Below are 14,767 nucleotides of genomic sequence, written 5' to 3'. Positions count from 1 at the left end.
GGATTGGGGCTGAGCAGAGGTGATCTGGGATTGAACAGCAGTGATTTGGGTTGAGCAGTGGTGATTGGGGTTGAGCAGCGGTGATTTGGGCTGAGCAGCGGGATTGGGGCTGAGCAGCGGTGATTGGGGTTGAGCAGCGGTGATTTGGGCTGAGCAGCGGTGATTTGGGGTTGAACAGTGGGATTGGGGCTGAGCAGGGTGATCTGGGATTGAGCAGTGGTGATTTGGGCTGAGCAGCGGGATTGGGGTTGAGCAGTGAGATTGGGGTTGAGCAGCGGTGATTTGGGGCTAAGCAGGGGTGATTTGGGGCTGAGCAGCGGTGATTTGGGGTTGAGCAGCGGTGATTTGGGGCTGAACAGCGGTGATTTGGGATTGAACAGCCGTGATCTGGGGTTGAACAGCCGTGATCTGGGGTTGAACCGCGGTGATTTGGGGTTGAGCAGCAGGACTGGGGCTGAGCAGCGGTGATTCGGGGCCGAGCAGACACGGTGTGCGGTGCCGTGTCCGGCGCAGAGCGCCCACCCGTAAGCTCAGGCCCGGGAGCTGTGCCTGGCAGCAGGGAAATGCTCTCGGGCGGGGGGAGTGCAATTAGCAGCAAAGGCCAATTAGCGGGGATCCGGCAGCTTTTCGTACAACATCGGTGACTGTGGCGCCTCCCCAGCCCTTCCCCACGCACACGCCGCTCCCGGCGCTTGGCTGCGCCGTCCTTCCCTTCGCCGCTCCTGCTTTTCCATGCGCAGCTTCCCCCCCTCTGTGCCCTCTCCCCTTCCTCCCCATCCTCATCCTCCTCCTCCTCGAGGCTCCCCGGCGCTCACGTGACCCAGTCCCGGCCCCGCGGTCACGTGAGCCGCGCCCGGTTTTGGTCACGTGGCGCGGCCGGTGCCCGGTGCGGGGATGTCCCGCAAGCAGGCGGGCAAGGCCCGGCCCGCCGCCCCCGCCAACAGGAAGGGCCGCCGGCCCCGGCAGGCCCCCGCCGGAGCGGCCCCGGGCCCCGCTGCGGGCGACGGCGGCGGCCTCGCCAGGCAGCTCCGGGCCCTCGGCCTCAAGCTGCGGGAGGTGCCGGGAGATGGGTGAGCGCCGCGACGGGTGTCCCCCGCCACCCCGGGGACTCTCCCGACATCCAGCCCTGAAGGCTGAGGGCTTCCTCCTCCCCGGGCGATGTAAGCCCGGGGCCGAGGGCTTTCACTGATCCCGGGTGGGGAGCCCGTGTCCCGGGGCCGAGGGCTTTCACTGATCCCGGGTGGGGAGCCCGTGTCCCCGGGGCCGAGGGCTTTCATTGATCTCGGGGTGGGGTGCCCGTGTCCCGGGGCTGAGGGCTTTCATTGATCTCGGGGTGGGGAGCCCGTGTCCCGGGGCCGAGGGTTTTCGCTGATCCCGGGTGGGGAGCCCGTGTCCCCGGGGCCGAGGGCTTTCGTTGATCCCGGAGTGGGAGCCCGGGGCCGAGGGCTTTCATTGATCCTGGGGTGTGAGCCCATTTCCCGGAGACCGAGGGCTTTCATTTATCCCGGGATGGGGAGCCCATGTCTCGAGGGCCGAGGATTTTCCCTTCCCGGTTGAAGTGGGCCCTGTGCTCCGCAGGGGTGAGGATTTCCCCGCTGTGCCCTCAGGGATCTCTGCGGTTCTGCAGGGCCTGATGGCTCGACCAGTCCCAGCCCGGGGGCCCGGGGGCTCCAGTGCCCAGCAGAACTGAGCATAGGAAGGGCCATTGTCACAGACATCTTTTATGAAAAATCCTTTACTTAGGATTTTTCCTCCTGAGAAGCCTCAAGAACAAAATGTAAACAATGGTTATCTGCTGCTGTGGAATGCAACAGGTGCATCTGGGATTGGTTTCATGTGGTTGTTTCTAATTAATGGCCAATCACAGTCAACTGGCTCGGACTCTCTGTCCCAGCCACAAGCCTTTGTTATCATTCCTTCTCATTCTATTCTTAGCTAACCTTCTGATGAAATCCTTTCTTCTATTCTTTTGGTATAGCTTTAATATAGTATATATCATAAAATAATAAATCAAGCCTTCTGAAACATGGAGTCAGATCCTCATCTCTTCCCTCATCCTCGGACCCCTGTGAACAGCGTCACAGGCCATAAATGTTCTTATGGAATACTTTCACTCCCTTCTTTTCTAGAGGGTGAAAAGGCAGCAAACGTTCCTGCTGAGTAGTTGCTCAGTGGGGCATTTGTTTGTCCTTTGGTGCTTTATGTCCCTTGTCTGGTGTCAATGTGGGACAGTTTTACAGTGACACGATCGCTCAGACCCAGCCATTGAAGGCACAGGGAATGAGCAGGAAATTCAAAGCACAGGGAGCAAGCGCTCCTCCGCATTCACAGCCTCACTAAACGGGGCAGAATGAGCACAGCCCCTTTCCCTGTGCCCTGAATTCCTTCTGCTGCCCCAGGAGGCCTCACCTGGAGTATTGCGTCCAGTTCTGGGCCCCTCACTTTAGGAGGGACGTTGAGATGCTTGAGAGTGTCCAAAGGAGAGCAACGAGGCTGGTGAGGGGCTTGGAACACAAGCTGTATGAAGAACGACTGAGGGAGCTGGGGTTGTTCAGCCTGGAGAAAAGGAGACTCAGGGGTGACCTTATCACTCTCTTCAACTTCCTGAAGGGTGGCTGTGGTGAGCTGGGGGTCGGTCTCTTTCTCCGGGCAACAACAGACAGAACAAGAGGACACAGTCTCAAGCTGCGCCACGGGAGATACAGGCTAGAATTAAGGAGGAGGTATTTTACAGAAAGAGTGGTCAAATACTGGAATCATCTACCAAGGGAGGTGGTAGAGTCACCATCCCTCGAAGAGTTTAAAAAAAGACTGGATTTGGCACTTGGTGCCATGATCTAGTTGAGGTGTTAGAACATGGGTTGGACTTGATGATCTTAAAGGTCTCTTCCAGCCTAGAATTTCTGTGATTCTGTGATTCTCCTCATTCCCTCCCTGCAGCAACTGCTTGTTCCGGGCGCTGGGGGATCAGCTGGAGGGGCACTCCCGCAACCACCTGCGCCACCGCCAGGAGACCGTGCAGTTCATGGTGCGGCAGCGCGCCGACTTCGAGCCCTTCGTGGAGGATGATGTGCCCTTTGACAAGCACGGTATGGGCTCCCTGGGAGGCATCCTTGTGTCCTGCAGCTCCTTATTAAGCTGTTCCCCCTCCCAGAACTACCTTAGGGCTCCTCTCTAGTTTTTAGAAATAGGGGCTTTATGTTTAGGGCTGTTGTGGTGCTGTGGGAATCCTCATTGAATTTGTCCTGGACATTATTTAAATTTAGGAGAAACTTGGAGAAGGAGAGAGAGACTAAAAAGGCGAGGAGTAAAAATTGTGTTAATCCTCATTGAATTTGTCCTGGATATTATTTAAATTTAGGAGAAACTTGGAGAAGGAAAGAGAGACCAAAAAGACAAGGATTAAAAATTAGGTGTTTTCAAAAGGAACTTAAGAAAAATTGTCTAGTTTTCCTTGAATATTTGGGTATTTGTCTGTTTTGGTGAGTGGCTGATTTCTTTGGGTTTCTTTCTCCTTGGCACTCAGTATTTCCTCCTGGGAAGTGAGGAGACAAATTTGTGTATTTGTCTCCAAACCAGAGACAAATACAGCTTTTGATGTGTCAGGTGCCATGGAGGTGATGCACAAAGGTAATTTGATCATGCAGTACATGGCACTCCTCCTTCTGAGGCCTTACTTTGTCTAAGGATGGAGTGCCTTTTTTAGCGATTTCTTTGGTCCTCTAAATGCATCACCTCATGTTGCAGCCAAGTTCTTGTTTCACAGGTGGGATTTCCCTTCCAGAATTTCTTGGGCTCATGTTCAAATCTCACCCCTTGTTATCCCTCCACTGCTTTTGGAAGTATCAGAAATTAGGTTCCAACTCTTGTGAATGTTTTTTCCTTTAGTTGCCAATTTGGCCAAGCCTGGTACTTTTGCTGGCAATGATGCTATCGTGGCCTTTGCAAGGAACAATCAAATGAATGTGGTTATTCATCAGCTCAACACTCCACTGTGGCAGGTGAGACACAAAGCTTCTACATTTTTGCATGATTTTTACCTTAGAGATATAAATACTGTGGAAAATTCCTGATTTATTAAAAAAGAGCATTAGCTGCAATGATCTGGGCATGGTGCAGAGCTGTGCTTGGTTTTTGGAGAGGGGGAACACTTGAGATTTTGGCTTGGAGGAGAGTGATAGAAAGAAAACAATGAGTGTGTGAGAGATGGGTATGTGGGGGCAGAGCAATGTGTTGGGTTTTAAGCTGTGACCTTCAGTGCCATGCTCTGTGTCCTGAAGGTCAGAGTGCATTTGAGCTGAACTTTCTGATAGGAATCCCAGAATGGGTCAGGTTGGAGGGGACCACACTGGATCATCTGGTCCTGTCTCCCAGCCCCAGCTTCCTCAGCCTTTCCTGGGCAGAGAGATGCTCCAGGCTCTTCCTCATCTCTGCAGCCTCCCCTGGCCCTGCCCCAGGAGCCCAGGGCTGGACACAGCACTCAGCTGTGCCCCCCAGGGCTGGGCAGAGGGACACAGGGGCAGGGTCACTCCCTGACCTGCTGCCAGTGCTCCTCCCAGTGCACCCCAGGGCCCCCAGGACACTCTGCTGGCTCCAGGACAGCTCAGTGACCATGGGACCCCCAGGTCCTCCCTGCAGAGATGCTCCAGCAGGCACCACTGCCTGTGCTGGTACTTGGAGCTGTTCCTCCCCAGGGGCAGGACCTGCATTGCCCTTGTTGAACTTCAGGTGGTTCTTCCCTGCCCATCTCCAACCTGGTGAGTCCTTCTGAAGGGCAGCACAGCCTCTGGAGTTTGAGCTAGGCTTAAGCAAACCTGTGCAATAAGACTCAGGAAGGTGGAAATGAAGGTATAGCAGGGCATGCACTGTGTTGGTGTGAAGCTCCATCAATTCTGAGTGGGATGTGGAATGCCAAGGTTTGTGACAGATAGAGAAACAAGGTTTTAAAATAATTTTTAAAACCTTAAAGTGGTGTTTAGTCAGCTCATGGAAAGAACTGTGTGGTGTGGTTTCCTCTGACAGGGACACTGAAACAAGTAATCCATCAGGTCCCTGGTTCTCTCTTTGTTGTTGTTTTCCATGGCAGGTGGAACAGGTCCATGCTCAGTCAGCCTGGTCATTGAGCACGTGAGAACCTGTATTCAAGCCAGGATTGTTTCTGGCCTCTATTTACAGACAGAACCAATGAAGTGTATAGATTAAACAGGGCAATAAAGATAAAAAACCAGATGAAAGCTGTCTGTAACATCTTAACTGCATTTGAAACAGCCTCACGTGGATTCCTGAAATCAAGCAAGTTTAAACTCTCATTTATGGGCAGAGGGACAGGTGGGTGAAGTACCTGCAGGGGAGGTCACAGGGGTGCTTTTCATGTGTTGTTCCTCAGTGCAATTTTGATGTCCTTGGTTCTTTCATCTCCTCTCAGTGCCCATGTCAGGGTGTCAGTACAGAGTCTGTGATGAGGTTCTGTCCTGCCTGAGCAGTGCTGTTAGTGAAGGGCTGTCTCAGGCCCTTGGGAATGGTGTGAGTTAGGGGAGCTGTGAGTAGTTGTACCATCATGAAAAGCTCTTTGCAGGTGGACATCTCTGCATGGAATTTTTTGGTCTTTGAACACCCCTTAACTTTTTTATAGTCACTGTAAATTATAGAATTGTTAAAGTTGGAAAAGACCTTTCAAATCATGGAGTCCCACTGTGGACTCAAGTTAGGTGAGATTTGTAGGTTATTTGTTGGCTTTTTGGATAACAGGCTGGCTTTTTTCCCCTCTGTTTTTAATTTGCAGCTCTAATTTACTTACCAGTTTCAGTGTATTCATAGAATGAGAGAATCCTGGGTTGGTTTGGGTTGGGAGGGAGCTTAAAGCTCATTCAGTGCCACCCCTGCCATGGGACACCTTCCACTGTCCCAGGCTGCTCCCAGCCCAGCCCAGCCTGGCCTTGGGCACTGCCAGGGATCCAGGGGCAGCCACAGCTGCTCTGGGCACCCTGTGCCAGGGCCTGCCCACCCTCACAGCCAGGAATTCCTTCCCAATATCCCATCCAGCCCTGCCCTCTGGCAGTGGGAGCCATTCCCCCTTGTCCTGGCACTCCAGGCCCTTGCCCACAGTCTCTCCAGTCTCTCCTCATCTTTTCTGTTGGCTCCTTCAGACACTGGAAGGTCACACTTAGGTCACCCTGGAGCCTTCTCCAAACTGAACAATCCCAATTCTCCCAGCCTTTCCGCACAGGAGAGCTGCTCCATCCCTCTAAATCAATATGGTGACCTCCTCTGGGCCCACTCCAGAGTGGAAAGAGGCTTCCCTAATGAGAGCTAAATTGGCTCATTTTCAAATCTTTCAAGAGCTCTGGGATTTGTTAGATACCTATTCAAGCTCTGGCAGAGGAGAAATGTTTAAAATAAATCTTACCAAGTTTCTACAGTGCAATAATTTAATAGAATAAAAAGCAGCAGTTAAGTGTAACCAAGTGTTGAGTTGGAACCTGAAGGTGAGCAAGTGTAAAATGTAAAATAGGTGAATGGAGAATTATTTGTTGGAAAACCTGATGTCATTAGTGCAGCACAGACTGCAGGCAGGGCTGAAAGGTGCCTTGGTGTGTGGTCTGGGAGCTGAGATAAGGCAGTTCACAGACGTAAAAGGGTTGGGAAACTCTGGAGCCCTAAGCAAGGAGTTCTGGTCCTTTGCTTGCTGACGTCTGGAGAGCTTTGGGTGAACTTGGGCTGGCAGGTCAGGCCAAGCTGGTCTGCAAGTGCAGTGGGACTTTCTGCATTCCTGGCAGGAGCTGGAATGCTGTGTAGCTCTTATCTAATAGTTCGAGACACTGATAATCAGGGTAGGAACTATTCTCACATCAGTACAGATAATACTCAGAGCAGGAATTTTCTGTGGAAATTGCTGTAACTTGGTGCTGATGAAGCAAAGCAACATTTGGTTGTTAACAGTGCTCCTGAATGGAGTTAATACATTTCAATGGATTTGCTTTCTTTTAAAAACAATACACAGCTGCTTGGAATGCTGTTAAAACAGCATCTTGTCCCAGCTGCAAATCAAAATTTACTGTTTCCACTGTTGCTGTCACTTGAATGGCCTCTCTTCCCTCGTGTTTGAGAGTAAAATGACTTGGTACATTCGTGTTTGAGAGTAAAATGACATGGTCCATTTGTGTTTGAGAGTAAATGACATGGTGCATTCATGTTTGAGAGTAAAATGACATGGTCCATTCATGTTTGAGAGTAAAATGACATGGTCCATTCGTGTTTGAGAGTAAAATGACATGGTCCATTCCCTGGGACCTCTTGCTGAAGCTGGTTCTGGGAAGATGATCAGATAACAGATAGCTGCTGTGGGAAGTTCAGGAAATAGTTCTGAGCTTTCCACAAAAATATTTTCATTCCACATTTTGTTTGTTCTGATGTAACTGCCCAATATTTTACATCTGGCTTTCATACTTCTCTTCCTGTTTCAAATGCTCAGCAGCCACATACTTGCCTCCTTCCCATCGCTGCAAAAAAATGAATACTCTGAGAAATCAGGTGCTGGAGCTGATTGCAGATGCTCATTTGCGGTTTGTTGCTTTTGTTGAGATCCGGGGCACGGACAGGAGCGGCGCCAGGGAGCTGCACATCGCCTACAGGCACGGCGAGCACTACGACAGCGTCCGCAGGCTCAGCGACGACTCGGAGGCGCCGGCCCATCTTCGGATGGAGGTGGGTTCTGGTGGTGTCCCGTTCTCGGCTGTTTTTGATGGCCTGGAAAGGCTCGGGATGGCCTTGGGACAGCCCACGCTCCAAAGGACGAAAGGAGTCTTCAGGTTTTTTCTCGCTCTTCAGTGTTTATCAGTTTTTATCTACAAGATTTTCTCCCGGCCCGACAGAGTTCCGCACAGCACGTCAGCCATGAGCACACTGCGAGCCCTCGGGGCGGTCACTTATCTTTATACCCAAAACTACATATAAGATATTTACCTTTTCTCCCCAATACCTTTCACCCTTATTGACAAATGCACTTTTAGTAAGAACCAATCCCAAAGTGCCACCACCACCACAGAAGATGGAGGCCAAGAAGAAGAAGGACAGGACACGCCCTAATTCCTCCATCTTGTCTCTCTAGAACCCCCCTGTACCGAGATTCTAAAACCTGTGTTTCACACTATAATTAATCTATCCCTTCACCATTTATCCCCGTGAGATCCTCCCATCCTCATACAGGTGTCGTCTCCTGTGCAGGATCAAAGTCCAGCCACCAAACACTTCTGGCAACATTCCAGGACCTCCGAGCCCCCCAAGGGTTATCTCAGTGACTCTGCACATCAGGACTGCTGTGCTGAGATCCCACATGATGGGATGGGCCAGCTGGGGTGGCACACAGTGCTGGGCAGTGCTGCCTCTTGATTTCCATCCTCATTTGTGTTATGAATAAGAAGCTTGACTAGGCCAATATTCAAGCAGCAATCAATTTGTTGTTTAATGTGGTAAAGTATGAGCAATGCAGCTCTGGGTACACTGGGGGAAGTTTTTCCCTCCAACTGCACACCGATAGTTGATGGTTACAGGTATTTATAGGGGTGCTCATCAGCTTTTTTCAGCAGTTTCTATTTCCAATCTTTTACTCATCAGCAATTTTTATTCCAAATTTTTACATCACAACTCTATACACTATTGTAATTTTAGTTTCTTAGGATGTATCTCAAAGGAGAATTCCCAGATGGTGACGGTCCAGTTTCCGAAAGAAGAAAGACTAATCCCATCTGGTGGAGTCCAGCTCCCCAGATGTGTGTCCACCTTTTAATTGCAGAGACTCTAAATCTCATAACAGTGATGTCCAGCTTGCCTTTGGTCAAAACCATAAACCCTTGAGGTGATGTTCATCTTTCTCAAGCTGTTTTTCTCTGCTTCAATAAGGTGTGAGATAAGCATATTTCCTTTATATATATTCCAAAGCTACAGTTTCAAGGATACAAGTAATATTCTAAAATTATACTTCAAAAGGTTATTATTGCAGAGCTTTTCATGGATTAAATGCAAGCAAAAAGCAACATCTTTAACACCTTAATTCCAATGCTCCTAAATCAACCGGGGTTAATTGCAAACAAAAGATAGGTTCAAAGGCCTTTTTCTATGCTTTATTCTCTTCAGTTATTATTAGAATTCGCAACTATCCCATTGTCAGTGTCCACACATTTCGCATTTGCAAGTACACACGTCACCTGTTTGTACCTGACACAAAAAACAGCTTTGCATCTCACATTTGGGAGTGAGGGAGGAGCTGGGTTGTGTTATGCTGGGAGAGCAAAGCCCTGAGGGTGTAACTCATGCTGCTGGCTCTCTCCAGAGGGGCTGTGAAGGAAGATTTCAGCCTCTGGGCTGGAAATGAATTCAAAGCTGATGCTGTGATGTGGGCTGTCTGGAAGCAACTTCATCTAAATGATGTAATCATGCACCTCAAATGGAAAAACAGAGGGGAGGGAGGAAAGAGCTGGAAATGCAACAGCTGGATGTAGTTGTCTTCCTCATATCTCCTTTTTTGATGCTGAGGAGTAATTGTGCTGTGCTTGAGGTTCTCTGCACACAGGTGAGGTGTGGTATTGATTTATTAAAAATATGGATATTGATCTAGTACCGATATCCAATTGTGATGGACAAAAACTCTCTAACAGTTTAAAGTTAGAAAGTAGATGTTTATTGTGGGATAGCTCCCAAATACACAGTGTGATTTACAGGTGATTACAGAGTCCTTTTATCTGTACAAGTGTTTAATACCCAAAATACAAATACATATTCATAATTTGGTACATCCCATTCCCCGCTTCCCATGGTAATTAGTTCAAAAGCCATTAAGCATGCATAGTTTGTTCCTCAAAATGAGTCGGTGGTGCTTTTCGTGGGGAGGGGTCCCAAAATGAAGAAGTAAATGAAGTCTTCCTCATTCTGACCTTTCTACCTTTTCAATACAAATATGACAAATGAGTCCTTGGTAGAACTGCTCCCTGTCTTCAACTGGTTTCAGAACAGAGGAGGCCACAATCGTCTTTGTTCCTAAAAGCTATTTATCAGTTTCTATATTCTTCACTATAAACCCAGCTAACCAAACATTGTGTTGACAAGCAATCAATTCTTAGTTAACTACTAACTCTTAACTTCATCAAGGCCTACCCATTTATTTTCATTAACTCCAATAAAGCTTATCTCTAACTTAAACCTCAGCTCCTCTAAAATCCCTAAATTCTTTAAAGTTTATGTCTCAGTATTGTGTTAAAAATACTCAATTTAAAAGCTCATTTATTGTGATTCATAATACTGTAGTGCACTGGAGTTTGTTCAGCAGTGCAGGAGATGTGGGAAGCTCTCAGCCATGGTGGAAGTTACAGTTTCCAAGAGGGTTTGACACGGGATTATTCCTGAGGAAAGTGTGCCATGATAATTACTGTTGTTAGGATGTCAGACTTTGTTGGATTGCATGCTTGTGTGATCTGCTGGGTGTGTGATGTGTGTGATCTGCTGGGCTTTGCTCTTCTTCAGATGCTTTGCAAGAATGATTCCAACAAGGCAGAGGAAGTGAAGCCACAAAAGGGCAGCTCTGAAGATGAGACTGAGGTGGAGATGGAAGATGCTGTACAAAAAGTGTGCAGTGCAACTGGGTGTTCAGTAAGTATCAAGGAGCCTTTCTGGCCTTAATGTTCAAACCTTTATACATGGAAGTAGTCCTGGGAAAAGTTGTAAAAACCACTCATCTTGTACAAACTTGGGTACCGTGGCCATCAGTCAGGGTGCATCTCATCCTAGAGTCAACCCTTCAATGCAGGTGAAATGCCAGCTTTTTTGTGGATGCCTGATAAATTTGGCAGGTTTGTCTTGAGGCTCTCATAAAAATTCATTTGGAAGCAAGTCCTGTAAGTTCTGAAATCCTTTGGGGGTATTGAAGATCCCAGATAATTGGAAAATCTGTGACTCTTGGCTGTTGGCACTGTGCAGGGGCACAGAACAGAAAGGGCCAAGAGGGAAGCTTACACTGAAACCAGCATATTCCTCTTTTCTGGTAGCTTCAGGAATTTAAGGTTTTCCCCCTCACCCTTTCAGAAATGAAGCACAGACCAACTGAATGATCATAAAAACAGCAGCCCCCTCTCAGTGGTGCAGGTGTTGTTAAGTGTATGTGGGTCAGAGATTTGAACTTCTTCAGTGTTCTCCTTCCCCTCTTGTGGACAGGACATGGATTTAGTGAGCCACATTCTTGAGGTGGAGGACTACAACGTGGAGTCTGCAATATTTGTCATCTTGCAGATGAAGGAAGTGGAAGGAATAGGTGAGTGCACAGTTTGTCCCCTGGGGCTTTGGTGAGTGTGATGTTGGTGTTTGGGAACAGGAGCAGGAGAGGTGGGGTTTGTGTGCTGCCATTGCAGCCTCCTGTGCTCAGGAAGGTTGTTAGTGAGGGAAGCTTTGATCCAGCTTCCAATAAACCTCAGGATTTCTGGGGAAAAGAATTGGCTGACAGTGCAACAGCTCCTGGGTAGAGCATGTCAGCATGTCTGAGGAAACCTCTGCTGTTGGCAGGTGCTGAGGAGCAGCAGGAGCCCCCAGGCGGGGAGCAGAAACCCTGCAGCAGGACACTGTGGGAAGAGAATGGAACTGGTTCAAGAATCTTTGGCAATCAGAGCTTGCATCAAGGTGAAGCAGAGAACAGCAAGGGACAAGCTGGATCCAGGGAAGAGACCCGAGCCAGCAGGAACCCAAAGGTGTGTGAGGGGCTTGGCAGCAATGTGAGCACCCTTCAGTGGTTGTGGGATGCCTCAGCACTGCTTACCCAGCAGCTCTCTTCTCCTTTCAGTTTAAAAGAGCATCTGCTTGCTGCAGTTTGTCACTGCTGCAGCTGTGAGTGCTCTGCCACAAACATTTCCTGGTGACATGCAGCTCGGAATAAAGTCCTGATAAATAGTCAGGAATGTCCTCTGGCAGCTGCCTTGCTATCTGCTTGTCTCCTTTATTACTTTTCCCTGGCTGAGCAGAGCACGTGTGGTTTGAACTTTGTGTTTTCATCCTTCCCCTGCAGGTGGCCAAGAGGCAAAGGAGGGAGCAGCAGCGGCTGGAGAAGAAGAAGCGGCAGGAGGAGAGGCACAGGCAGAAGGTCCTGGCCGCCAAGGGGGACAGTGCAGACACGAGCACAGAGACAGAGCCAGCCAGCCATATCACCCTGGTCAAGGCCATGGCTGCCCTGAACATATGACTCAGTGCTCTGATGAGAAAAGCAAATAAAACTGATGAAGGCAAAATTCCCCCAGGATAATTTCCAGGCACCCGTGTTTATCTTGAAATCCATCTCTGCTGGGATTTCCAAACACAAGAGAGCTTCCTCTTCCTTTGCTTGTGGGGAGGACAATTGCTCCTTGATTCTGCATCAACCTGTGGTGAGAAGAGTTGTTTAAACTTAAAAGGAAGTAGAGACTTGGGTCTGTAGTCTTGGAGTTACATGAAGGTCAGGACCTTTTTTTCACACAACGGAGATTTATTTTGACATCTCTTGATGTGCCTGGTTTGGTTTTGTTTTGGTTTTTTTTCTTTTATTTGGTTATGCCTGGAAGAGTTTTATTTTACCTCACTGTCAGGGTGTCAGACAATCTCTTAACAAATCTCAACTCAGGAATATCTCTAGTGGATCTTTTTCTATTTAAATTCAAATAAAGTAAGAAAACAGAGTCCCAGAATCCTTTCCAAAGCAAAGTGTGTCAGCCAGCACTGCTGTTTCAAACATGACATTCCTGTTTTGTTTGCCATGCAGGAATACAGTGACAAGTTTTAATCTCACTGGAACTGCTGGCATTGCACTGAGCAGGTTCAGAAGTGATGAATACATGGAGGGAGCTGGGGATTGCTGCATCCATGCTTGCTGAGGTTTGGGATCAGCTCCTTTATCATGAGACCTGTAGGGGATAAAAAAACCCCAAAACAATAATCCCAGTTGACTCATGAGAATGCAGAGCTGATTCTTCTGATCTGGTAAAATGTGACAGGAACAGGCTTGAAGTTTCTGATGAGTGGTGTTACTTGGACACCTGGGATCTTGTTCCCTTTGCCCTGTTCTAGAGCTTTTGGGCCACTCCAGGGCTTTAGTCCAAGTCAGGAGCTGGATAGGTGTCAGTCTCCAAATGAAATTAGTATAGCCAAAGGACCAAGAGTCCTGGGAAGAAGCTCCCAAGCAGCATTGATCCCAGGAAAGCCTGCCTATTTCACTTCATAAATCAACCTTTTTTTCCAGGGTAGGTTTTTTTTTTCTTCCTAAATTCCATTTTAGTGAGGTCACCAAGTAGGATGCAGAGCTTGACTCCTGTGATGTTTTCCACTGTAGGACTGAGAATTTGGATTTTAGGTGAAAGGGCTGTGGGACTGATCAGCCTTTGATTTATAGCTCCCAGTGTTTCGGCTCCACTCGGGTTTTTGGGCTTGTAACAAGCACTAAGCTTGAGGAAAGCACGTGTGCACTTACACACTGAGGCACCTCATCAGCCAGGGCAGAGGTGAGAGGGATTTTTTAAAAGTAGGGAGTGTTGCATTTGAAAAACTTGTCTGTGCTTAAAAGTTTATAAATCAGCATGGGAATATTAATGGGTTTTTTATTGAACTGCCAAGAACTGGGCTGGTACTTGAAGAGTAAGAAGGAAGGACTCTTCTGTAAGAACTGGTGGTGTAGGAATTCCTCTTTCTCCAAGACAGTCATTTTTACAGTAGTGGGAAGGGAGGTGAGTCACAGCTTAGTGGGAAGAAAGTGCAAATTCTTTCAGGGGATGATAAATTGTGACAGCAGGTTTGGCAAGGCAGTGCAGGTGACTGTGTCACCCGTGTCCTGCCCTGTCCTGTGTTTTGGTCTGAAAGGCAGGTGTGTTCTGCAGGTGTGAAGAGATAAGAAATTGCAATTGTGCACTGTGAGTAAGAGATTTGATCTCAGTGATTTGGGGTTTTGTCCTGTGGAGCCAGAGCTGACAAGGCATTCATTGTTGCCTGGAGCCTGAGAGCTGTGAAGGGAGTGGGTGAGGAGGGAACCCAAACCTCAGCCCGTGGTGTGCAGGAGGAAAGGAGGGTCTGCAACAGCAGCACCAACAGCAGAGGGAGAGACTGCCCCACAGCTCGTGGCCTCTGATACATGAACAAAATCTGGGGCTGAAAATGCTTTCATTTCCAAGTGTAATATAATTAAAATAAACTCTTAGTGTGCTGGGCTCATAAATCTTGACAAACCAGTCAAATTCCCTTTATCTTGCCAGGGTAGCTTTGTGCCTGCACAGCCATTCCATATCCAAAGATGTTAAAACTGATTTTGTCTCTTTCACATTTTTCCCATTGAAATTTCCACCTTCCCAATCTATGGTTTTTTTTTCCCTAGGGAATCTTTGTGCAACGTTCTTCACAGAACTCAGTTTATGCAGTGAATTTGCTTTGCAAACTGATGGTGGGTTTTCCTGGGAGGAGGAAGGGAGGCAAGAGGGCAGAGCAGAACAACACCATGATTCATCCATGGTGTGTGTTTACTCCTTGGTGGAGCTGAGTGCTCCGTAATCCACGGGCCAGGGGTGGACAATGAGCCCTGGATGTTCCCCTGGGCTCTGAGGAGGATGACTGTTTGTTCTTAGCAGCTGGCTGACACATAGCAGGGTGTTCTGGCTCTTGCTGCAGCAGGGTCACTGTGAGCCTCTCAAGGGCAAATACACAGCAGGAAGATGTAGAAAACCACTGTCCCTGCCTCCTGTCTCCCTCCATCATCTTCCCTGGACTTATTTTCCCA

At 48.5% G+C, this 14,767-nt stretch overlaps 1 protein-coding gene across 1 annotated transcript; it reads left to right on the top strand.

Moving 5' to 3' along the window:
• The first annotated feature begins 894 nt into the window (after positions 1 to 894).
• On the top strand, positions 895 to 12,695 carry OTUD3 (OTU deubiquitinase 3). The gene is made up of 8 exons (XM_054294473.1): positions 895 to 1,070; positions 2,941 to 3,089; positions 3,889 to 4,001; positions 7,582 to 7,704; positions 10,516 to 10,641; positions 11,203 to 11,299; positions 11,548 to 11,729; positions 12,044 to 12,695. Exons 1-8 carry the CDS (start codon positions 895 to 897, stop codon positions 12,215 to 12,217), a joined length of 1,140 nt encoding a protein of 379 aa, XP_054150448.1. The 3' UTR covers positions 12,218 to 12,695.
• Positions 12,696 to 14,767: the final 2,072 nt, after the last annotated feature.

The sequence above is a fragment of the Melozone crissalis genome, unplaced genomic scaffold (assembly GCF_028551555.1).
Source record: "Melozone crissalis strain CALT ecotype California unplaced genomic scaffold, PUWL_Pcris_2 ptg000251l_1, whole genome shotgun sequence".
Taxonomy (NCBI): Eukaryota; Metazoa; Chordata; class Aves; order Passeriformes; family Passerellidae; genus Melozone; species Melozone crissalis.
Note: the sequence above shows the minus strand (reverse complement) of the source record. Positions and strands in the feature narration are given on the sequence as shown.

Bases quoted from the DNA above. Each gene is read 5' to 3' on its own strand.
- OTUD3 (XM_054294473.1), top strand. From the start codon at position 895: ATGTCCCGCAAGCAGGCGGGCAAGGCCCGGCCCGCCGCCCCCGCCAAC. The intron at 1,071-2,940 runs GTGAGCGCCGCG...CCCTCCCTGCAG, and splicing joins CGGGAGGTGCCGGGAGATGG to CAACTGCTTGTTCCGGGCGC. The intron at 11,300-11,547 runs GTGAGTGCACAG...TGCTGTTGGCAG, and splicing joins GAAGGAAGTGGAAGGAATAG to GTGCTGAGGAGCAGCAGGAG.